Below are 26,832 nucleotides of genomic sequence, written 5' to 3'. Positions count from 1 at the left end.
TCTTTTTGCTACTAACTGAAGATGAGTGGCTACCTGCTGTAATGTTATCGATGGTAAGACCATAGCATAAAGTAGGAAGAAATAAATGGGATTGGGCTTCATTGGTTTAACCTCCAGAAGAATCATGGAGCTAAAAAGAGAGGCTGTGGGAAGAGATCAATAGTTGACAAATGAAAAGAGTCTCACTCAGTTGGAAAGAGCATTTATTTTCCCATGACGTAGTAGAATAAATCACTTGTAGCATCCAACATCTCAGGATTGTCCTTTGTAAAATTACATTCTTTGTCTTTCTTTAAAATCTTGGTGAACTATAATACAAAAAATTATTTTTATTCCTCATTATATAATTGGTGAGGTAGGAACACAGCTATCCAAATTGATGCTGAGCAAAAAACAACAGTATCACCATTCTGAGCGAGTATTTAGTATTTAGAGTATTTAGAGTAATCCCCAAACCATGTGGGAAAAGGTAAGGTGCCATGGAGTCTGTTTAGTAAAAGGAAATTTCTGCTATTCTTATGAAGACTTTTGTCTCCAGCATTAAAGCTGTGGATAACAGGTAACACACAATTTCTATGCTTTTTTTCTGTTAATTTTTTTTCAGATGATCATGTTTTCCTGAATAATTTTTGTGTAGGCAAATTTGTCTTTTAATATTGGAGCGTCCCTGTTCTTTGCATTAAATATAAGTGAATTTGAACCAATTTGGGGGGTTAGTTAAAATTTGTTATCTTTTCCCCCATCCATTCTCTTCCATTTTGGTTAATGGCTTTGTAATTTAGAAAAGCAGAAATTCCCAGTTTTGCATGAAATACGAGGTTGGTGTGCCTCAGGTTCCAAATAAGGTTCTTACTTAAGATCTCAGGAAAAAGGATATGATACTCTTATTACACAGGAAAGCACCTAAGAGCCAAAGTCATACTCCCTGATTAAAATTACAGGTACATCCTTTTTGGAAAGACAAATAGTAGGACCCAAGCATGTATCCTGATCAAACTTAAAGTCAATTAAGAAGGGATATTTACTTCTCCCAGTAGGATTCTTAGATCTGTATTTCCTGCTGGACCTTTGACTAATAGATAGTTATCTCTAAAGAAAGTAGCTTTAAAAAGAAGGAAGCTTATTACAATGAAGCATCGAGTTGCCTCATTGAAACCAAAAGCAAGTCTATAGCCAGTACTCAGGAATAAATGAGAACAAGAGACTTTCATACTGTCAGGACTTTTTCTCATCTAGCAATAAACATATATTCACTGATAGTAATTTTGGTGGGAATGATTTAAAAAAATAAGTTTTGGAACAGCTACACTGAATGAAAGTATTGGTAGCAAGAAACTAATAAAAGGAGTACTGGACTTTACAGTTACTGTATCATACTGTTTTTAATCCGTGTGATACTCTCACCTCAAGAACACTGTGAGGCAGGTATTACAACTCCATTTTGCAGATCAGAAACCTGAAGTGGAGACAGATTGTGAAACTGGCTCATAGTCACAAGATAAAAATCTAGGTTGAAGCAACTCTGAAGTCTGTACTAATTTGTGAAATACCTAGAACATGGGTAGAATAAGGTGAGCACAAGCAAGTATTCATCTTTTTTCATGTAAAATAAATCATAATGGTATGAATTTTGTGGTTCTAGCCTAAAGTGAGAGCAATGCAATAATAAAAATAGGCTGCATTTGCCACAAAGGCTCTAAGAATATGTTACCTTCCCAAATTATAGTTGGTCTGGGATCTAGCTTTTTTAAGTGAGATTGGCTATTTGTTTTGTTCATCAAATACTGCAGAAATATTTTGTTTCAAGTACTAAACTAATTCCTTGGATCTTTGTCGTAGAGTATATGACAAGAAAAAGGGTAGAGGACATCCTGTTTACAAACATAATGCTGAGAATCTTCTGCTCAGACTTCCTGTCACCATACACAATTTCCCACACTATTTGCTCAAGAATTGTTCTTAGAAGTTGTTGTGGGGCTTGAACTCTGGGCCGGGGCACCGTTCCTTAGCTCTTCAGCTCAAGGCAAGCACTCTACCACTTGAGCCACAGTGCCACTTCCAGTTTTCTAGTGGTTTATTAGAGATAAGAGTCTCACAGACTTTCCTGCCCAGACTGGCTTTGAACCATGATCCTCAGATCTCAGGCTCCTGAGTAGCTAGGATTACAGAAATGAGCCACTAGCCCCCGCCCCCCCAGCTCTTAGAAGTTTTAAATTCCAGTTGACACTAAAATCTGATTGTAAATAATTGTAACTTCAAGAAAACTATTATCATGCATGCGGTTAGATATATAAACTGATGAAAAGGAAAATATAGAATAAGCACATTCAATTTATTATTGATGCAATTATGGATAGTGATTTCAGATCATAATTTTGTTTTCATGAATTTCATATAATAAGAGATTGGTTAAATTTAAATGGGGACAGTGACAAATGAAGGCATTGTTATGTTTCAGCTAACCAGAATGAACAAAACAATTTAGAATCCCATAAAAGTGAAGGAAATTTACTAATCTTTTCAAATGTTTTAAAAACATTGGGATGGGTGCCAGTGCCTCACACCTGTAATCCTAGCTATTCAGTAAGTTGAGATCTGAGAGTCACAGTTTGAAGCCAGACCACATGGAAAAGCCCATGAGACTCCTTTCTCCAATATTAAAATTCCTACATTATTTCTGACTTCAAGGAGAAAGGAAAGTTGAACATGCTGGTTCTGTTGCTACTTTAAAAAAATCATAAACTGCTTTGATACAGCAGTTGGCACATCTTTTCATTTACTCTAACACAACTCTCAGGATTCACCATATTCCTACAACATACAATTTTTAAGTTAGAAGGTAAAGGTAGAAGCAAGAGTCAAAATACATACAGAGTGAGAAAACCTCTAGAATGCCAAGTATCCAGCATAACAACATGTCATGCAGAGTTTAAATATGTTACATATGCCAAAAACAAAGCCACCCACTTTCAAATGAGACTGATTCCTTCAGGGACTAAAAACTGAGTAAATACCACTCCTACACATGATGCCCAAAGTTCTCAATTCCAAAAGGATTGCAATGTTCACAACAGCCAGTGTGGCAGCAATTTTGGTAACGCACTCTTCAGAGAATGCTATTTGCTTCCCAACTGCTATACTGCTCCTTGTTTCCCAGTCTTGTCATTATCTATGCTAATTGATTGTCATATTCACTCCTGAAGATTTTTCATGAATAAATGCATTGGATTTATAAATCTAAAAACAAAAACAAAAACAAAAACAGAAAAACAGTTGAGGTGGAGCTGCACCTCAAGTGGTAGAATGCTAGCCTTGAGTAAAAAGTCTCAGGAACAGCACCCAGATCTTCAGTTCAAGCCCACGACACATACAACAACCCCCCCCCACTTCAAATCTCTCTCTCTCTCTCTTTCTATATATATATATATATATACATATATACATATATACATGCACATATATATATGTATATATATAGTTGGATACAGAAGAAATTTATACTATAGTTTGCCTCTAGAAAAGGAAACAGAGCAGCTAAGTAAAAGAAATAGAAAGGAAGTCTGCAACCACTCACCATATGGGTTACTTTTAAATGTCTTTTTAATATGACATAACTGTACATAAATAATTATGAATCCACATAAGTACATTACCAATAAAGAATAAAGATTGAGGAAGTGGCACTCTGACTCAAAAGTGGTAGAGCACTAGCCTTGACTAAATAGGTCAGGGACAGTGCCCAAGACCCACGACCGACCCAAAAAAAAAAAAAGATTGAAAAGAAAATGTATACTCTCCTCTTTATTGCTTTAGCAGATGAAGTAGAATCTGCATGATTCGTGGGTTTCTATTTTATTGCCACTTCCTGTTTTCTGGTGGTTCATTGGAGATAAGAGTCTCCTGGAGCCAGGCACCAGTAGCTCACACCTGTAATCCTAGCTACTCAGGAGGCTGAGGATCGCAGTTCAAAGCCAGCTTGAGCAGGAAAGTCTGTGAAGCCTCTGACCTCCAATAAACCACTAAAAATCCGGAAGTGGAGCTGTGGCTCAAGTGGTAGAGTGCTCACCTTGAGCTGAAGAGCTCAAGGACAGTGCCCACGCCTGGAGTTCAAGCCCCATGACCGACAAAAAAAAAGAAAGTCTCATGATCTTTCAGGCTGGCCTTGAACTGTGAACCTTAGATCTCAGCCTTCTGAGTAGCTAGGATTACCAGTGTGAGCCACTGATGTCTAGCTCAGGTCAGATCTGGTGGTCTAGCTCAGTTCAGTGGTAGAGCACTTGACTAGCACAATTCAATCCTTGGTACTACAAAATAAGCAGGCAAACAACCATAGAAAAGAAAGCCAACACAACTATCCACCTCTGTTTTATAGGGATCATTTGTAAAATAAATGTAAGTAAATAACTTCCTTTGTTATTCTTTAATACAACATTATTTTTCACTTAAAGTAACAGCTTTATCCAGGCATTGTGGAACACTCAAAAAAAAAGTATAAAATGTGATCTAGTTAACTTATGTTTTTCTTTGTAAATGAAAGAATGAACATATAATATTAATAATAAACCAAGTCAAATATATCGTACATATGTACAATCTACATGTACATTTTATGGTATCTGCCATAAGCTGAAATAAATAATGTTAAAAAAGAAAAAGGTCACACTTATTTAGAGTATACAAAGGATTTTATGCAATGTTTACACTAGTTATTTCATGTGAAGTTGCAATAATAAACCTATCCTAAATGTTCAGTCACTTGATGGAACTATGCATTTGTTAATCTCTCAAATAGCAAACATGGGTGGGTTTGGGGATTAAGTAACCCACTTCTATAATAAGAGAACCACTGAGACTAGTGGTTGTCTTTCAATCTGTCCTTAAGGTATCTTCCCAAGTCAGCTGAGAGGAAAGAAACTAGAACAATACTTGTATGTGAGCCTGCTCCCAGGAGTATATATGTCCTTTCTTCTCACACTCCATTAAGTTCAAGTTTAGCAACAGACCGTACATCACTATTTGTGAGGCAATCTATGACCAGCCAATACACAAACTTTCCATTGCAATGGAAGAATTAGAATATATTTTGGTAATCATCTGGGAGTCTATTATAGACACAAAATATCAAATATTTGAAGGAATAATGAGACAGAATGGCTTTATCCAGGTAGAACAATAAAGATAACCAGATTGTTAATCTCCATCAGGTTTCCATCTCTTTACCTGATAAACAAAATTTATTCTAGGTGATTTCTAAAAGTATTGCTACCCTTTAAGTCTCTGTGGTTTCTGGAGGTAATATTCAGTCAGAATTGTGTTCAGCTAGAACAAGGTCTTCATACTGGAAACAGTTCAAACTAACTCTCAAGCTATGTGTGTATCAAATCAGGCAACTGAAATTGACCAAGTACCTCTATCAACTTGACTAGCTTAAGAAATTTTCTGATAGCTAGTAAATTACGATGTATACTAATAAGACTATTTCAGGAAAACATTTGCATTAGGATCAGTAGACTAAAGATCCACTCTCACCAATATGAATGGATATTATCTAACCTATTTAGGAGCTGAGTAGATTAGAAAGGTAGAGGAAAGGCAGATTTGCTCTCTTGTACTTTTTGAAGTGGGATCTCTATCTTCTTTTGCCCTTGATATTGGAGCTCTTAGTTCTTTCTTTTGGCTTAGTCTTAATTATATCACCTGCTCTTCAGGTCCTTCAGCTTACAGTGGGATATCATGGGAGTTTTCATCTTCCATAATTGCATGAGTTAAATATGGCTATAAATCTTAACATAATTTATTGGATCTGTTCCTCTGGAGAATCCTGGCTACATCCCTATTACAAGGCACTCTGGAGGACAAAAGAAGTTACCTGATTTTTCTTTTTTTGAAGAGCTAAGGATCAAACTCAGGGCCTTGCACTTGTGAGGCAAGTTCTCTTCCACTGAGTTAATTCTCCAACCCCTAGCTTACTCTTTTAGAGAATAGATTACATATTATTTATGAGTGAACCTGAGCTGAATACAAGGCAAGATTAAGATGAAAATTAAATTATATGTTTTATTTCTAGGCCTCAATATGGAATAGGATATTAGAGTGAATATGAAGTGATCCTTGATTACCTCCTACAAAATTTTTTAAAGTGGAAAAAATATGTCTAATAAAAGCTCTATTTCTTGTGATTTATCTCTTACAATTAGTCATAGTATATTTCCATTCATTGAAAGTTTGATTCATTAACTTTGGGCTGACTATAGTTTTACTACAAATAAAAATGCATGGAATTGGGCTGGAAAGGTGGCTCAGTGGTAGAGTGCTTGCCTCGCATGCATGAGGACCTGGGTTCCATTCCTCAGCACCATATAAACAGAAAAAGCCGTAAGTGGCATTATGGCTCAAGTGGTAGAGTGCTAGCCTTGAGCTGAAGAGCTGAGGGACAGTGCCAAGGCCAAAAATTCAGGCCCCACAACCGATCAAAAAAAAAAAAATAAGCATGGAATAGGAAATAGAAAAATTACAATCTTGATGCTTTTAGAGAAAGAATATGTTAAACCATTTTCATGTTTAGTTTTGATTTCTAGATCATGTCTTTTGCAAACACTGATTAGTTTTACTATCTTGAATTTCCAATTCAAGGTACCTTTCTTAATACTCCAAGACCTGGGACCAGGATTTAGGAGAAATTCATTTCAACTGGATTTGCCATTAAGGTAACATTCACTTTCCAGGAGATTGGACAAAGTTGTCTTTCAAATGAGCCAGTTCACACAACAAAGGTAGGATATACTCTTTGAAATGACTTTCCTTTCCTAGAATTGAGCTAACCACTTTTTTTTATTTTGTTATTAAATCTACTAGTTTAATTTTATATTTTAAGAATTTTTTTATATTCTTAAGCAGTTTGTTCTTGGGTGCCAAATTAGCCTGTGTGAATGCCCTTTTCCTCAACTACAGAACTAAAAGGCAAAAATGGTTGTACAGAACCATGTGAATGTGCTTGCTTAAATGGAGTCTGATTTATATTGTGCCAAGTATCATCACCGACAATTATGTATGCTTTGAAATGAAATTATGATAGAAATATAGGAGGCATATGTTCCATTCCAATTTAAATATGCCTGTGGGAAACTTTTAAAAAAATCCATAAACTGGATGAAATCTAAGAATTGTATAAATTGATTTACAGGATTTTTTTCTTTGCAAGAAAATAATATTTATATCTCTCAACTTTTGAACATCATTTTTAGAGCTCATTCCATACTTCTATAATAATTATAATGGCAGATCACATTTTTAGTGCTCTTCCAGGATGTCAGGGCATATACAATATGTGTGATGTATCTTTTACTCTGTAATTTCCATAGCAAAGCTACATAGCTTAATACGTGCATAAGGAAAACTTTAACGTTTAATCATTATTATTCAAAACACACAGATACACACACACAATTCTTGTGGCAAAATGAAACAAGAACAAAAAAAATCTTAAAAAAAAACAACCCTGGAATACATGTGACAGATCTAGCAAATTATTTTTATTTACATAGAAATGTGTACACATACCTTTTCTGTACACAGAAAATTCTAAGTATATATACATACATGGTTCCCACATACTTTACAATAAATAATACTAATTTACTCCTGTTTCTAGATGAACATAAAAAGATGTCTCAAAATATTACTCACCAACCACAGAATTACAGAAGCACCTGATGAGGTCAGAGCAGAAACTTCAAGCCTGTACGACCACACACTAAGCCTAGTACAACTTTTACAAAAGACAAAATTGAACACTTTGAAGATATCACTAGTAAAAGGAAAGGAATGGAGATGCCAAATAGAGAATGTAGCTGTTGGTTTCTGATAAGAGTTGCCTTTGTTCATTAAGACATACTTTGCTTGTTCTTCAATTGAAGGTTTTACTTTCATTAATATTTTACAAAAAAAGAAGGAGAAGATGAAGTTAACTTCCACTGTTACAAGGGTAATAACCATTCTTTGAGACTTGAGTTCTAGATTCCCCGTCCCCCCCACCCCCAGACAACCTTCTGTGCTAATTCAGTGACTATCTAGTTCTGCACTACATGCTCATCCCTCACCCATCACTGAAGACTAGTAGGGCAAATGTGAAGGTACACTAATTCAAAGCAATTTTAAGGACCTAGTAAGTCAGGACCTTGCTTATCAGTATTAATAATGAGATATATTCAAATGTAATATTATTTCCATATGGTATGGAGAGTTTTACTCTTCATCCTAATGATTAACAAAATTCAAAAAGAACCTAATTTGGTAATACAGAGGTAATGAATCCAGAGCCCTGATATTTCCAAGCCTCTATTCCACCATTTCTTCATTGAAATTTCCAACCTCTCTTCCACCTTTTTATTCACAATTTTGCCTAGAAAAGAAATGACTTAATCTCAATTCCAGACTTGTTCTATGTGTATGTATATAAAGTCACACTATTAAATTAAGAGAATGAAATCCTGAACTCTATGGTGCATGAGAATTTTATGTGATTTCTGTTAATATCACAACATCAAGTTTGGTCAGTTTCTAAAAATATGATCTTCCTTAAGACCTACACCAAGATTTGCTTTCCCAATGAGCCAGTATTACTAACCCCATGAGAATCATGATGGGGGTGGCCAATACAAGTTTAGTTGCTTAAAGCACACTCCACTCTACTCTAGCTCAGAGAATAGTGCCCTGGGCCCCACTATAGCACTGAAACTTCACAGAGGAGTTTGGCAACACATTTTACCCTATCACTGTATCTTCTCTTATACCAATACTGGCACCAATGTGAAGAAAGAGATAGTAATATAAAAACAAAAGGATCTAATGTCAGAAACACAATTCATCTATCAAATACTATCTTTCCATTTACTTTACTGAATTTTCTGTTTTAAATGGTAACCTTCCATACATAGTTCCTGGCAGACCCATTTTGAGAGCAATGCTGATTACATGCATAATTTAGTTCTTTCTTCTTATACACGGCTGCCACTGATGTTCTTTAAGAGAAACAACAATATTTCTAAAATTTAGTCATCTTACAAGAAAGTGACGGCTTGGTACACAGTTTGATTTCTTAAAGGTACTTATGATTGAAAACAAACACATTTCACATAGGAATATGTTTCTTTTTTTCTTTTAACTTGAAAACCAGATAGGGAGTTGCGGTTCACTGCCAGAAACAAAAGGAATCCTTTACTATGGAGAGCTGGGCTTTCTTTCTTGTTCATTCTAATTAAATATACACAGGTTCGTCATTTCTATCACTGTGAGAAGGTTCATCCAGAAGATAAGTATGGGGTCTCACTATGGTAATTGTAGTCAGGACAAACCTTTTGCACAAGTTTATAATCAACACTGTAAAAGGCAATGTAAATGCAAATGACCTTGAAGGGCTTGGAGCATAACCAAGACACATGGCTCTGAGTCTGCTCCTGGTAGCAGATCTTGGATGGGTCAAAGTTGCACAGGGCGGTCTTCTTCGCCCGATCTGTTTTTTCATACTCAATACGACAATTGAAAGATTTGGATTCCTTGGTCTCCAAGGTTGACTGGGGGGAAACTTCAAACTCCACCACTTTAGAGGGAGGGACCAAGCTCACTGAAACGTTACCCAGGCCTGTGGAATTATGCCGGAAATAAACACTGAAAGTTCCATTTCCATGGTCGACAATCTTCCCTGTGATGAGGAGGTTGAGTTTGACAGTTTTAATGTTGGAATGAAAGTCACCCCATCCAAACATTTTCTTAAATTTTCCTGTCTTTACTATTGGCCGACGTTTAGTTCTTGTCAGTGGCTCTTGGACCTCTGTGATGTTGGCCAGCCAATCCCAAAAGTTGTCCATGCTGTCTGCATAGGCCAGGGGGCCAGGCTTGGGCACTGGAGACTGTTTAACGAACAGACGCAGGGGACTGATGATCCTCGAATGAACCACGTTTCCAACCAGCGTTCCTGCAGCATCTTTATCCTCCCAATCCAGACCCTCTGTGGCGGGCACCACCTCTTTACTATCACAAAACAGCTGAGGGAAAGAGAAGAAAGAGAAATAATCTTCAGGATATGCTTTGAGCATGCACACAGAAACAGAAGGGAAACTTAGTATTATTTATGTTCTTGATAAATCCCTTTCTCCTTCTCTCCCTTCTTCTCTCCCTTTTTTGCTCTCTCACATGCACATGATAAACACACACTCACTCAGTTGGGCTCAGCTGTACAAAGAGATGAGTATTTAATGTGAGTGAGTGATGTAAAACTGAAAGTATAACAATTAAAATGGTGAGAATAAGAAGGTCTTTCATTTGCATGTGTTAGTGTGGCCTCCGTTTCCTAATCTTCCTCTTTTCTTTTTCCAAATTTATTTTTAATCATTTTTTATTATTATCTTTAAGTACCTGTACAAAGGAGTTGCTATTTAGTGAAGCAGCTTTATGAATACAATATACCTTGATCAATGTCACCTCTTTCAACATTCTCACCTAGACTTGTGTAGGATATTTTAGCCACTCATGTTATAAACATATGGAAGTTTTGAGGTCTTGACATTCAGGTGGAAGAGAATTCTAGATGCTGAATCATACCAATGAGTTATAAACCACCTGAATCATAAGTAATAAATAATACATCTCTTAAGTATATTTGGAATTATTAGTGTTATCAGTATTTTCAAGAGTTTAAGACATGATTTTATGGCTTTTAAAAAATACAATCCAAATGCAACTAACAAAATCCCAACTAACAATCCCAATTAACAAAAAACATGTGGTTAGTATTAAAATTCTACAAAAGGCTTATTTGTGGGAATAGCACACTATGCTACTCTTCTGGAAACAGAAATACATGTGGAAATTATAAATTAGTAAACTGCATATGATTTAATAAATTTGACTACAATAAAACTCAAATATGGAAATAATGCACAACTTATGTGTACATGTTTTACTAACTTATGTTATTTGGCTATAGATTATAGGCACTGAAACGCCACTGTATTTTCATTTTTACTCTCTTTGTAGTATGTGTCCTCATGATTTCTCCATTCAGCTAAGTCAATATGGAATCTGAAAACTGTTGTCTGGAGCAAATATTTATGGATGAGTTATAAAGTCTGAGAAGTACAGGTTTCTAGTGGAAACATGAACAGCTTCTTATCGCTAATGGCACAAACCACTCTTGTAATGATTCTGTGGAGAACTGTCAGCATGATGAAAAGCATGAGGCTGTGTTTATGGACTGCTTCTCCAGTCTCAGATTCTCCAAAACACTGGGTAAAACTGATGTCAGATTTAGATAATTTTAGATAATATTGCATTCAATCCAATCATAAACATAGCTTGGATTATAAATATTGCACATGAATATACAGTATACCTTAATAATGTGAGGAGCCATTTGCCATAGTCACAAAAGTTTAGAAATTTAACTTGGGATTAGTGGTTCACATCTATAATCTGGTTACTTGGGAAGATTGTAATCCCAGGCCACCTAGCCAAAAGTGTGAGACCCTATTTGAAAAAGAAAGCAAAAGGACAAGAAACATAGCTCAAATGATAGAGCACTTGCTTGGCAAGTGTGAAGCCTTGAGGTCAATCACTAGAACTACAAATAATGTTTGTAAACTTAAGTTTTAACAGAATATTTTGAAAAGTATCATCACTTAGATCAGGATAACTGCAGAGTAGGAATCCAAGGACTTGTAAGAGGTGTGTGTTTGTGTGTGTGTGTGTGTGTGTGTGTGTGTGTGTGTGTGTGTGTGTGTGTGTGTGTGTGTGCGTTTTAAAGCTTGCTTATTATCACTAAAATTACAGATGTTGGAAAACATATTGATATAATTTTACATTTTAAGGTCAAGTCCATCTGACCTCCTCTTAGGGCTTACAAAACTTGCATTTGATACTTCCTTCTTCCCCCAGGTATTGTCAGGATGGTATAATTACCAGGGAAATAGGGATCATTACCCTGAATTTGGTTTTCAAAGTACATGTAATACTGTAACTGTAGCTTTCTGCTTTTGAATATTTCCCCCGACTGTTTTATTTAAATATTAGCTCACAAAGTCTTATATCACCTAATCCATGTTATCATAATAAATGAAAGAATTTAGTGATGAATAAAACATAGCAATACAACATAAGTGAAACAATGAAAATTAAAGTTATATACATATGAATCAGCTCATTCACTGTCTTTAAATAGGGACTGGATTTGTGAAGAGCACTAAAATCACCACTGAACACTCTTACTGTGATATGCAGAAACCAAGTGCTTCACAGCCCATGCAGTTCAGTAGTCTGGCTTCAGGTCTGAGTTTTGCTGAGAACTGATGTGAGCTGGTACAAGTGACGTGTCCTGTCTTTTCTCCAGAGAAAGGACAAGTTTCCCTGAACAGATAAGACACTCTTTGCTGGTCATCATGTTCCAATTTCTCTTTCCTGTGAGCATCATTCTTATTACTCAGAGTCTATTACCTAGTTTTCACTATCTCCAATATTTCATGAAGTTTTCCTGCCTGGGAAGTGGTGACAGATTGGCCTACCACTTGTTGGTAACTTCTGTCCTTAACAAATGCTTCTTTGCTGATCTTTAGTCCTTGGTTTAGTATAGCCTCAAAACTTTCCTCAGGCTTGCTTTTCTTTCTCTTTCATTCTTCCTTGATAACATGCTTAAAATACCATAATTTCTTTTCTTCATAGATTTCCTACTAATTAACGTTAATTAATAGATAGATAAATATTTAATAGATAAATAGATAAATATTTTCTATTCAAAAAAGTTTTTTTTTCAACCACAAATATGAAAACAGTCTTGGCTTTCAACATCAGTCTACTTTTTCTATTCTTTCTATATGTAAGTGTTTGTCCTATGTTACATATTTTCCCCAAATTTTTCTCCTGGCATTATTTCTTTTGATTCAGTGCTTTGCTCAATTTACTCTTCTGTTATTAAAATGTATAAACATTGAGATCATCATTCAAACACAAGTAGGTTTTGTAATCACACAGAGTCTTCACTAGGTGGTTTCGATACATTTCAGACAATATGATAAAAAAAATCAACATCTTAGGATATCCTTATTTCTAGGACTTCCATTATAATGTTTCTAAGATTCTTTAATAATAATACTAAATGACCATTAACTGAAACTCTTTTAAAGGTTTTTATATTTTCCTGGAATAAGTCATAATCTAAACAGAACTTCATCCTAACACATGTGACTCATTTAAGAAATATGTGTGTAGGGGCTGGGAAGGTGGCTCAGTGGTAGAGCGCTTGCCTTGCATGCATGAGGCCCTGGGTTCGATTCCTCAGCACCACATAAGCAAAAAGAAAAAAGCCGGAAGTGGCGATGTGGCTCAAGTGGTAGAGCGCTAGCCTTGAGCTGAATAGTTAAGGGACAGCGCCCAGGCCCACAGTTCAGGCCCCACGACCAGACCAAAAAAAAAAAAGAAAAAAAAAAAGAAATATGTGTGTATAAATCAAATTAACACCAGCTAATCAAATAGGAAGACTGGGTGTAATTATATGTTTTTAGAAAGATTCTTTAACTTTTCAGAAAAGATTTCCCATAAAAAGTGATTTCTAAGAAATTTAATTCACAATTCTTCAGTTCCCAACTACTGAAGGGGCCTGCTATTTTAAAGATGATCTATACAAAATGTTTAACCAATAGTCTAGATTTGTAACACTTCCTTCTAGCAAAAACACTCATCCAAAGTTCCTTAGATAAAACTACTTAGGTTATATGTATATACACATGTGTAAAAGTATACATATATGTGTATGTGTGCATGTACTGAATTATTTCTGCTTTCCCTAGACCATCACATTTCTAACTTCCTTTGACATTTACTCAAATTGAGAAAAGATGTACACAAATTCATCTCCTCATTATTTTACACAGTTACCAAAAGTGTTGATTTCAAATTAAGTTTGAATCTCAAACAATTTGTTTGGTAATGATATACTGGTAGAAGCTGCTAACTATATCCGTCCTCCAACTCTTTCTCCCTTTGGCTCAACTTGTCCAGCCTTCCTTTGCGTCATCACTTCATAGCATCTCTGTTGAGAAAGTACACTCCCATATATCATGTCTATGTCGATGGGTGCAGCCCAATGTCATGGCTGAAGTTTCCAAGGCTCATGTTTAACCTCAAAAGACAGAGAAAATGGAGGCCACTAAGTGTCAACAGAATGGCAGAACAAAAGACAGTATTGGGTACCTGATGATATCATCACCCCTTGGATAATTTCATGACCTGAATCCTAATTTTCCATGTCTCCTTTGTTGGCTGTATGTAAGGACTAAATAAAAGAATAGTTGGATCCTAATCCTTGACAAAAGGTACCAATGATTGATGACTTTTCCATGGTCCAACGGGCAGCTCAGGTCTCCTACCCAAGAAATGTTTCTAAAGGGTTATATGAATTCTAAAGCCTACATTGATTAATGTTTAGTTGAGTAACTTGTTCCATACCATGTGATAAATTAACTACCAAGTAGGAATCAACCTTCCCAATCCCAGGGCATCCATGACTTCTTCAATGTGTCCAGTCACACTGGCAGCTGAGTCACATTCAGATCATGAGTCCAGCTGATCTCTGTTTGCTAACAAAATTGCTGATCCAACTTTTCAAATGGCTCAGCAAAGGGATCTGAACTTATAAAACATCTAGCAGGCACCCTCATTCCCAAGCAGACAGAAGATTGTAGGTGGTTCTGAACCTGTTGGGAAACCTCTCTGTCCCACAAGATTCTTAGATGCTATCTACAAACACATGGATGTATCCTGTTGCTTGCTTTTGAATTCCATGGGGCTCTTTGTGCTAATTTCAGTATCACTGCTCTTATTTGTCCCATCTTATTACAATGATAATACAAAAACATTTAGCCTCAAGCACAAAATGGAGTTTTAAGAAGGGAAAGAAAGAGGGATTGCTGTGCTTTATCTGTTTGAACATTCCATGATTTCAACACATTTATCAAAGCTTAAGTAATTTATGTCTTGGCAGGGTGTATCAATTTCACAAAGCACACACATTAGCAAGATACAATGATATCATATTAGCTTTTTCTGCATCTTACAAAAGAGCTCAAAAAGATTAATAAAAGCTCAAACCTTCATCAATTAAATGAAGCAGGTGGAAGGAAGGAGGGAGTCCAATAAGACTGTAGTTCATTTCAGTTCTTTTGTTTTTTGGGGGGAGTTGAAGATGACAGGTTCAAATCATTCATCATAACAAGCTGAAGTTGAATTTCACTGATAATTAAATGCCTTTTCCCCCCAAGAGGCAGAGAGCTTGCAATGAATTACATAGCAGCAGATGTGAGAACTGTCACAAATTATGGAAATAATTTATAAACTAAAAGGCATCTTCCCCTGAAAACATTATATCAGAAGAGACTTTTTTTCAAGTATATCTGCTGCATATCTTTTTAATTAGCATCTTATTATGAAAGAATTTTAGTTTATAGAAAAGTTGAACAGTAGAAGAGTTCTTATATGGCTTCTTCCAGTTTTCTCCATTGTTAATATCTATTACTCTGATGCATTTGACACAAGTAATGAACCAGTACTGCCACATTATTATAAATTAACCCTTACACTTTACTTGGACTTCATTATTTTATTTTCTTAAAGCCCTTTTGTCTGTTTGTTCCAGAATCCTATCCAAAAAGGCAATCTATTTGGTCACTGTGAAACCTTAGCTTGTCTTGAATGAGATCGTTTCTTAGATTTTCTTTCTTTCATGTGACCTTGAATGTTTTGATAAATGCTGGTCAGATATTTTTTAAAGTGGTCTTCAACTTGGTTTTGTCTAGTGCTTTCCCCATAATTAGTCTGAGATGATAGGTTTTGGCAAGGAAGAACCCAGATACAAAGTCTTGTTAACATTCAAGGGTACATGCCAGCAACTTGACAATATTGTCATTGATCTTGATTCTGTGGTTTAGGTAGGAAAGAGTCTTAACAAAAAGTCTTGCTTTCATAATTCTCATAACGCTTGAAGATTTTTCTTAAACTTCATGTAATCTAAATTTAATTCAATGATACCTTGGTTCAGGATTGATTTTTTAAAATAAAAATGAACATTTTAATGTATAATTTTGCAATATTCTTTTTTTTTTAATTGTGAAAATACCATACAGAGGGGTTACAATTACATGGGCAAGATAATGAGTACATTTCTTATCAAGCAAGATAATGAGTACATTTCTTATCAAGCATTGTTGCCTCCTCGTTTGTTTCCCCTTCCTATCCTTTTCCATCTCCCCCTACCCTCCCCCGCAATATTCTTTTTTTTTGGGTCCGGTTGTGGGGCCAGAACTCTGGGCCTGGGCGCTGTCCCTCAGCTCTTCAGCTCAAGGCTAGCGCTCTACCACTTGAGCCACAGCGCCACTTCAGGCTTTTTTCTTTTTGCTTATATGGTGCTGAGGAATTGAACCCAGGGCCTCATGCATGCAAGGCAAGCGCTCTACCACTGAGCCACCTTCCCAGCCCCCCCCAGCAATATTCTTGAATAACAAAATTTTCGGTTTTTAGGAACTGACAAATGCTTTCTAAATTATGTTGGCAGTTTTATGTTACAAATGTGTCTATCACCAACATTATTAGTATTATTATTTTATTTTATATTTAATATTAATTCCTTAAAATTGGGCTTACTTTGATAATTAATAGCACCACAATGAAGAACATATTCTGTACACATCTTGTATAAATTAGAATTATTTGTGAACTGCATCAGAATCACGTGTCCTTTCCTAGTAGGAGACAGTCCATGCACAATAATAAATTTTATATGCCTAATGAAAAACAAGCAGTTTTTAGATGGGAACTTCTTTGCAAGACAAATTGTTTACCAAAGGTAATGAAACTAATGAAAGACACCCTCACAGAGTAACTTGATTTCCTTCCCTCCCTCCCTCCCTCCCTCCCTCCCTTCCTCTCTTCCTTCTTTCCTTCCTTCCTTCCTTCTTTCCTTCCTTTATTTTTTGACAGCATCTTACTTTGTAACTCTACAAAGGGTCACTTGAACCTCACCATGTAGCCTTGAACATGTGATCCTCCCGCCTCAGCCTCCAAAGTGCTGGGATTGCAGGTTTAATTTGGTTTCTTTTGAGTTTTAGGACAATCAGATCTTTGACATAAGTACAGAAAAAACATTTTCTCTATGCCTGTCATAACAATAGCTTTGCTACTTCTGTTTAGCTACATGCTAGGCTGGTGTCTAAACTGTGAGAGGGAAAGATTTTTCAATACCAAATAATAATAAAAGTTATGACAGCAATAAATAATAACAGAAATTTTAAACTTTCAACTTCTGGAGCTCAAATTCTATTTAATACCAACATACCATTATCAGTACAAATAACTTCATCATATAGCTTCCTTAATAAATGTTATTTTTCTTAGTTAAAAAGACCCCCAAAGGAAGTAATTTTGCTGTTCTAGGCTACTAGTTAACACTTGTACATGACACATTTATTCAGCACTTACTGACTCTTCGTGCACATGGTAACAGGGGAGTAGGGTACACCTGGATTTCCTAAATAATTCCAGCTGAACCCTTTAAACCCTCTGCTTCTAAATATGCTTCTCCTGACTTAGCAGGAAAACACTAGATGATTTTCTATTTTGTTAACATACCCTGCTTAACACAGCTTAGAACTAGTTCCATCAATATATGTACTTTTTGTTATTTTTGCAGGACTACATTCATTATTCAATGATGTGCACTCGAGTGTGTGTGTGTGTGTGTGTGTGTGTGTGTGTGTGTGTGTGTGTGTGTGTGTGTGTGTGTGTGTGTGTGTGTGTTGGGCCTGGGCACTGTCCCTGAGATTTTGTGCTCAAGGCTAGTGCTCTACCCCTTGAGCCACAGCTATACTTCTGGCTTTTTTTTGTAGTTTAGTGGAAATAAGTATCTTATAGACTATCCTGCCCAGATCGACTTCAAACTTCGCTCCTTTGCTCCTCAGACCTCAGCCTCCCAAGTGGCTAGATTATAGGCATAAGCCACCAACATCAGACTATTTGATTAACTTTTTGTCTATACCTGCCATGACAAGAGTGCTACTGAATTCCCATGCAAATCACTGGACTGAGTGGAAAAGTGGAATGTCCCGATAGCATCTGTCTACAGTAGAAAGAATCTGTTCCCCTATCTTTCAATAACTGAATTTATCAAATCAGATAAATTGCTCCAAGGGTTGAAGGAATGAATGAAAGATGCAGGGACAATCAGCCCAGTCAGGACAAGCAAGGCCAAAGCTGAGACAGGAGCAATACTGCTTTGGTTTCCTAGAAGTGCTTAGAGTCAGAAAGATAAAAGTGACATTTGGCACAGTTACTAAACTGTCCCAGGACCTTGTGTAAACATGCCCTTTTTCTGTATCTGTTTATTTTTTTTAACAGTGAAATTGTAAAAGGCCTAAGGGTTGCATTTTTAAAGAGACAAAGAGGTCTGTGAGATGGAAAGAGACAAGGGAAATTCATTGACAGGAACTGTTGAAGGAGATGAGGACCATAGAGCAGAGCAGAAATGAGACTTGCACTGTGCTCTAGCACGTGTGCATTCACTTATTCAGCACCAGCTTTTCAAATATATTCTGGATACCTGCATTTGTGTTCTTGAAATGGGGAGTATGCTGTTGAACAGACAAAACAGTCTTTATGTATTTTGTATTTATGCAACTTGTACAATAAAATTGAGAAGAAACATTAAAGACATATTCTAGTTGTTGTTTTGTTGTATATGTGTGTGTATTAATATAACAGGGAATGTGGAGTATTGATTCTAATATAAGAAATAAAATAATAGGGTAAGGATTGAACAAGACCTGAGCATTTGACATTTTTATTCAGATGAGAGAAATGAAGTCTAAGATTTACCAGTTAGTAAATCAACTGCCTGGCCAGTAATCCTAGCTACTCAGGAGGCTGAGATCTGAGCATCAGGATTCAAAGCCAGCCTGGGCAGGAAAAGTCCATGAGACTCTTATCTCCAAATAAACCACCAGAAAACAGGAAGTGGCACTGTGGCTCAAGTGTCTACCACTTGAGCTGAAGAGCTCAAGGACAGCACCCAGGCACAGAGTTCAAGCCCCATGACCAACAACAACAACAACAAAAACATCTACCATGGTATTTATATTCCCGTATCACTTGATCCAAATTGTATATTGATGACCCATTCCCACAGAAATTTAGGTTCCATGGTTTCCCTTATTTGCAATAATTAGTGTACATATAGGATAATCTTATCAGAGGAGCTGAAAAGCTCAAAAGCCATGTACATATGACCATATAAGATGATGCTAAGTGAAATGAATCCCAAGATGTGGACATAAGAGGTCTGTCTTTATTGTTATTGTTTTAAATGTACCATGTGATTTTATTTTTTTTGTTGTTGTTTCCTTTGTATGTTCTTTCCCCTATGGCATATTCCCTGTTGTCACTGTACTTGATTTTGGTACCCTGCATCTTGTATATACATTTGTCTAATCTGGGGAGGGGAAGGGAAAGAACAAAACGCTGAAACAAGGACACAGGATGACCCATTGCAACAAGGATACCCACAGGATAGTATATTGGAAATAAACTTTACAACTTCAGGCTGGGTGGGGGGATGGGGTGGAGAGGGGAGGAGTGTGGAAGGTGGGGGAAGGAAGGGATAGTGTGACAGCAACGAGGAAGGGAAGGAGTATCAATGATTGACAAGTAATGTACTCATTACTTTCTCATGTAACTGTAACCCCCCTGTACAGCATCTTTATAATAAAATAAAAAACATTAAAAAAGATTTGCTTATAATTATTAATGAGAGTACAATACTATTACAAAAGTATAGTTATATTTTTTCTGGTGAAAGACTAAGTTGGTGACTTTTCACAAGCTTGAACAAGCTCCAATATTCAATCTGTGTGTAGTCTCTGACTTGCAGTGCAGTGTTAGGTCTTGTCTTTCATGATTAAAACTCCAATGAACTTTGAAGGGTGAATGACTTTTAATTTTGGGTTCTGAGGTAGTCAGACCTCTGTAGAATTATTGTACAATGTTCTTCTATAATTCTATATAATTAATATCAACATACAAGTGACACTTGATAGTGAAATAAACATGCCATAGGTACATAAGAACATACTAAAATAATAAAGCTTGAACTTTGTGGTTAAAGGCGTCTGCTAATAACTAAATCTACCTACTACTCATTATTATTACAAAGGCTAAAGAATGCTTTACATGTAAAAAAAAACCAAACTATTAAAATTCCACAATAGGTACAATATGGAAGAGGCATCGATACTTCAAGGCTTCATATTTCTGTGCTTGTTCAGCACACAAAACAAATGAACAGACACTATGTTGAAAATGAACTTTACAACTTCAGTGGGGGAGGGGTATGGGAGGGAAGGGGTTGGGGAGGTGGGGAGGGAAGGGAAAGTAAGAGAAAAACAAAGGAGGGGGCAACAATGCTTGATAGACTCATTACTTTACTCATGCAACTGTAACCCCTTTTTACAATAAAAATATTTTTTAAAAAAACAAATGAACAAAATATATTTATAGTCTATAATGCTTTACCATAAAGTAATTGGTGTAACATATTTATCTTACATATATAATTATTATAAATGAAGACTATAACTATTTTAGAGCGCATCAAAAACATGTACTCCTATGTGGAACAAAGAGCAATACTTTGACTAATCACGATTGTGAGAAAGGAACTTCATGTTCCCACATGTCAATCTGTAACAAGCTAGACAAGTTGACTTTTCCTTGATAAGAAGATTGGCATACAGCAACGACACGATAGATAGATCTCTTCAAATATTTTTAGAGGCAGCTAGTTTGTGCCTCTTGATTATCCCAGAAGCATTAATGTTCTGTCAGCGTGACTGTTAGGAAGGATAACTGCCAGCATTCATAGATTTGGTCATAATACATTGTTATTGATGTAACCTATACAGGTGACTATTACTATAATTAAGTGTATTAATTTAAGCCAAGAATCCTTAGGTGACCACTGTTATATAACCTCAGATGGTCTGTGAAATCCCTTTAGAGTTGAAAAACTGTAAAACCAATAAGGAAAGATGGTCCAAAGCCTCATTTTTGTTACTTCCATAGCTTACACATTCCATAGCTTACATATGCTTTAACAATCTTGTTCTGTACCCTACTATAAAAACGAAATGACAACTTGCTCAGCAGAAAAATAAATAAATAATACTCTAGTCGAGATCGAACTCAGCATCCCATTTATTTTATTTTTTTTTCTTTGTAAATAAATCTTGAAAAGTGTTCTCTAGGTAGAGATTTTCCAGAACATCATCCCTGCTGACAACACAGGAACACGTTTCTGCAGGACAACATGCATTGCTATATTGATGATTAGTCTTATGGCTCACCCTAGGGTCATATTTCTGGTGCTCCATTACAGAACTGTCACAGCAGATTAGACAAAGAACGACCAAAAAAAAGAGATGAATAATGACAGAGTCAAACATCTATCAATGTATTAATTGCACCTATTAATATTTCATGGCACAATGTGGCTTTGTTTCAAAATTCATTTTGCAAGTTGGAAAACAAATGATTGCTTAGAGAAGAAAGCTAAACAGTGGACATGCTTCCTGCTGAGAGGGGCAAGCTCATTGTACTTTCCCAATATCTTTTAATAGCTACCCTTTACATTTTACTAAATTGATACATGAACTAACAGGAAATGTGAAGACAGAAATCTCAGCAGTGAGAGCCAAAAAAAGGCTAGATTGCAATGCTTGGCAGTAGCTTTATTGCTAAGGTTAAATATGGCAATTCTTATTTTATCTTGATGACAGTAAGCTCAAAAATCAGCAACTCAAGTACCTCTAACAAACTCAACACACATACAAAACCATGCACACTTATGCATGCATATTATTAAACACAAACATCACACACATAAACAGGTGTGTACACGCACAGAGTTCTCTACAAACACTTAAGGAGAACGGGGTCAGAAAAAATATAGAATTCATTTTGTATTAGAAGGCCAACCAAAAAACAAATTGTCAAATCAGCTGCAAGCAAGTCTTAAAGAAACCTTGTGGTAAGAGATTGCTAATTATGATGTGGTCATATTTCCCCAGTAAAACAAAGGGCAGAAGGCAATCACATTCAATGCAAGTTATGCAAAGTCAACCTAGGTACCTTTTAATTTCAGTGTCTTGTTGAGAGAGTGACAAAGCACTCAGGTGGTGCCGTCTACTTTCTTCTATATGTCCTTTAAATCTCACTCAAGTTTTGAGATGAGAGATAGGAAATCATAAATCCTACTGGACTACCATGGCCTGGAGAGACAACATAAAAATTATTCAAAAAGAGAAAGAGAAGAGCAGTCAAATGAGGAGTGGAAATGCCAGATGATTCTATTGCCATGTAATTCTGGTAGGGTTTCAGTGAGTGGGATAACACATTCAAGGGGTTGTAGGTATGCATATATAAATGATTGTTTTTGACCAGGCAGAAGTGGCTCATGCCTGTAATTTTAGTAACTATGGAGGTTGAGATCTAAGGATCACAGTTAAAAGCCAGTCCAGGTAGGAAAGTCTGTGAGTCTTATCTCCAATTACCTAACAAAAAGCTGGAAATGGAGCTTGGTTTAAGCAATAGAGTGCTAGCTTGAGCAAAGAGAGCTCAGCAATGGTGCCCAGTCCCTGAGTTCTATCCCCAGAACCAGCACTAAAATAAAGTGGTTGGTTTTTGTATGGTACCCCATAATGTACTTGACACTTTAACCTTCAGGTATCATTAGTTTTGCCATTATCTCAAACCTGATTGTGAGTCAGCTTGGCTAGGCCACAGTACAAAGTTATTCAAGTACTAATCTATAATTGATTGACTTTTTAAAATTGGGCAAAATATTAGCAGTTCTTGGTTATATTCTTACAGGACACACTAATTAATTTAATTAAGGAGTTAATGCATAGTATAATACTTTAATGTAATATTTACAGTCTATTAGGGATTTCTTTACAGAATCATATATATTTATACCTGTTTGTGTATTATGATCCAACATAAATAATTTTGTAAGACAATGGTACCCTACAAACAGTAGAGTAGTTATTTAAGAAGAATATAAAAGCATAATGTTTGTATATGAAGCTGATAATTCTGCTGAAATTATTTAGTAATAATCATTCCTGATATTTAGACTGAAATTACAGACTCTTTAAATAACCAGAGCTGATGCTGATATCTTTGTAAGGTATTTAGGCCAAGAAATAACCTTAGAAGATTAAGTGACAGGGTTCAAGATCCAAAAGACAGCTATAAATCTAGAACTGAGGTCTTTGTAGAAGGTCATGCTCTTTTTACCCTAGTAGTTTAATGGATCTGAAACCCAACCAAGCCAGACAAAAAAGAAAAGATACCTTGATTAATATATTTGCCCAATAAATTAAAAACATTTTTCTTACCACAAAGTGAAATTTATTCTAGAAGTTCATTCTAAACTATTGTAGTTTATTAAGCTAATTGTTTGAAAAGGTATGATAACAATTGCTTGACTATGCAATTCATATTTTACTCTGTATAGTGTACACAATATATATTTTATATAGTTTTTTTTTGTCATGGGGCTTGAACCTGGCCTGGGTGCTGTCCCTGAGCTCTTCAGCTCAAGACTAGCACTCTACCACCTGAGCCACAGCACCACTACCAGTTTGCTGATGGTTAATGGGAGATAAGACTCTCATAGACTTTCCAGCCAGGGCTGGCTCTGAACCATGATCCTCAGATCTCAGCCTCCTGAGTAGCTAGGATTACAGGCATGAGCCACCAGCACCCGACATAATATTTGTATTTTTAAAGAAAACTACACTGCATTGAGTTGCATTATAGTTAAAATGTATTGGAAAAAAATCCAAACAAACATTTTGGCATTGTAAGAAGAAAAGCTTTTGTCAGGTGTCAGTGGCTTACATCTGTAACCCTAGCTAATCAAGAGAATGAGATCTGAAGATCCTGGCTCAAGACCAGCTCAGGCAGGAAAGTCCAGAAGACTCTTATCTCTGATTAACCACTAGAAAGCTGTAACTCTGTGTGGTCCACTCACTCTGTAGCAGAGAGCAAGCATTGAAGGAGAAAACAACAACAACATCAAGAGTGAACGCCCAGGACCTGTATTCAAGCCCCATCACACCTTTCTTATTTCCTTAGGAGCAATCAGTTTATTTTAAACAAACAGAATATTGTTCCCATTCCAATTGGTGAGAAAGCCTTGTAAACAGAAGTTTCACTAAGGAGGATGAATTCTTTTCCGCTTCCAGATTTCACCATCAACTCCTGTTGACCAGTCCTGTGGCCTTGGGAGTTGTTGATCCAGAGAACCACCAGAGCCAATTCCTTGGAATGCCCCTCTTTAGGTATCTATTCTTTCCATCCTCTATTTTAGAGGAAAGAGTTTTTATTTTAATGTTTGGGTTTGTGTATAAATGTTGTATTTTTATGATTCAGTTTTGCCTGTTGTCTGAATTTTCTCAGAATCCAGTAGAGTACAGGGATATCTGATAATGACATTAATCACAGATTCAGATTTAAGGTTTAATGTTTCTTCAGAGAAAACAATGCAAGTGTAGAACATTGCACTTGCCACATTCTTGGCTGTACTTATTTTCATTATTATTTTTTATTGTTGTTTTTGCTTGATATTTTCTTTCATAAAATTATTGATGGGGCCTGATGTGGCTCATGCCTGTAATCCTAACTATTCAGGAGACTGAGAATTAAGAATCTTGATTGGATGCCAGCCTGGGCAGGAAAGTCCAGACTCTTATCTCCAGTTCATTACAGAAAAAGCTGGAAGTGACATTGTGGTTCAAGTGGTAAAACATTAGCCTTGAGTTTAGGGACAGTCCCCAAACCAAGATTTTGAGCCCCAAGACCCGAAAAAAAAATCTTGGTGGGGACTACTCTATCTTAATTCCGTCTCCAGTCCTTTCACAGATCTTGATTCACAGTAAGTCCTGATAAAAATAAGAATAATGGGGCTGCGAAGGTGGCTCAGTAGAGCACTTGCCTTGCATGCCTGAGGCCCTGCGTTAAATTCCTCAGCACCACATAAGCAAAAAGAAAAAAAGCTGGAAGTGGCGCTGTGGCTCAAGTGGTAGAGCGCTAGCCTTGAGCTGAAGAGCTGAGGGCCAGCGCCCAGGCCCAGAGTTCAGGCCCCAGGACTGGACCCCCCCCAAAAAAAATAAAATAAAATAAACAAATCTATCAATGTATAACTCCATGGACCTTTCAAAACATTTCAATTCCTTAGACTTACTCTTAGGCCATTTTGGAAAATGTTTTAAATCCTAGTTAAAATTTAGTCAATAACAAGAAATAAGAAGTTAGAAGTTGGGTATGGAATGGAATAGTAAATAATGATAATTTGATTTGATAGAAAAATAATGAAACATAAAACATTTTGAAATAATATTGGAAAAGTTGTTAATAATTACTAAAAGATAATTTACAAAATGTTATAAAAATAATGAATTAGGTTACCTTCCTTTATCCACTATCTATTGTCAGTATTAACATATAGACTGTTACCTTTCACCTAGATCTGTTTACTGTTGTAATGAATAGATCTACTTTAATTGAACCAGGAAAAGTATACAATATCAGTTTTGCATTTTATAGGATATAATTTAGTACCTCTACAATAACACAGAGTGATTGAAAATAAGGATAGAAAAATTTAAAAATAGAGTAGAGATATTGAGTTCTTTGTTACAATGCAAGTGACCATAATACTTCTTCTTATAATCTCTACTGGGCTGGCAATCTGTGTGATTCCATGACAGTTTCTACCTTGCTGACAATTGACATAGCTACACATATATTCAAGGAGTTCCGTTTCAGTCATCTGATACCTAGATGAGGTCATTTGTGGTTTCTTTCTTGGCAACTGTGGTAATTTAAAAATGAGATTGCAATCTCTTCAATTTCTCTGATAGTCTCTTACTATCCTTCACTTTTTTCCCACCAAAATTTGTCTCAAAGCTGGCTCAAAATACCTGGCAAAATTCAAACAGGCCAGAACATATCACCCAGTGAATTTTCTAAATTGAAATAAATAAAATAAAAGCTCTTAAATAGCCCCTTAATGGTAAACCAAAGCAGTTTTCTCATACTTTCATTTTCCCTCCTTGAAGCCAGCTTTTTCTCTCATCCTTTTTCTTCCTTTCCTTTCCTTTCTTTTGTTTCCTTTCCCTCTTTTCCCTTTTCTCCTTCCCTTTCTTTCTTTCTTTCTTTCTTTCTTTCTTTCTTTCTTTCTTTCTTTCTTTCTTTCTTTCTTTCTTTCTTTTTGTGCAGTACTAGGGTTTGAACTCAGGTTGGGCACTGCCACTTTGCTTTTAGGCTGTTGTACTCTTCCACTTTAGCCACAGCTCCACTTATGACTTTTTGCTAATTAACTATAGATAACAAGAAGTTTTTTTATTATGCTGTTTTCAGTTATAGCTTTTATTCTTTCTTTTTTCCTTTGATTTATTCCTTTTTGTAGTGTTTTTGAGTTTTGAAGTTTTTGTCTTGCATATAAGTTTATCTGATTTGGGGATAGGAAGAGGCATCACAGAAATGGTGGGACAAAGGATGAAATTCAGCAGTGATACTCACTAGACACTATGTTGGAAATACACTTTATAACCTGGGCAGAGGGAAGGGTCAGGAGGGGGAAAAGTGGGAGAAAACCACTTTTCAAAAAGAAATTTACTCATTGCCTGACTTATGTAACTGTAACCCCCTCTGTACATCACCTTTACAATAAAGTTT

At 36.1% G+C, this 26,832-nt stretch overlaps 1 protein-coding gene across 1 annotated transcript in view; it reads right to left on the bottom strand.

Annotated features, from left to right (window-relative positions):
- Positions 1-7,609: 7,609 nt before the first annotated feature.
- Nxph2 (neurexophilin 2) overlaps positions 7,610-26,832 on the bottom strand; it is a 123,002-nt gene continuing 103,779 nt past the window's right edge. Inside the window, exon 2 of the mRNA XM_070038050.1 lies at positions 7,610-10,043. Within this exon, the coding sequence (XP_069894151.1) occupies positions 9,300-10,043 (744 nt within the window). The 3' untranslated portion in view covers positions 7,610-9,299. The remainder of the gene's footprint in view (positions 10,044-26,832) is intronic.

This window comes from Dipodomys merriami, unplaced genomic scaffold, assembly GCF_024711535.1.
Source record: "Dipodomys merriami isolate MVZ:Mamm:240054 unplaced genomic scaffold, mDipMer1.0.p SCAF_1, whole genome shotgun sequence".
NCBI lineage: Eukaryota > Metazoa > Chordata > Mammalia > Rodentia > Heteromyidae > Dipodomys > Dipodomys merriami.
This window is presented reverse-complemented; position numbering and strand designations above follow the sequence as displayed.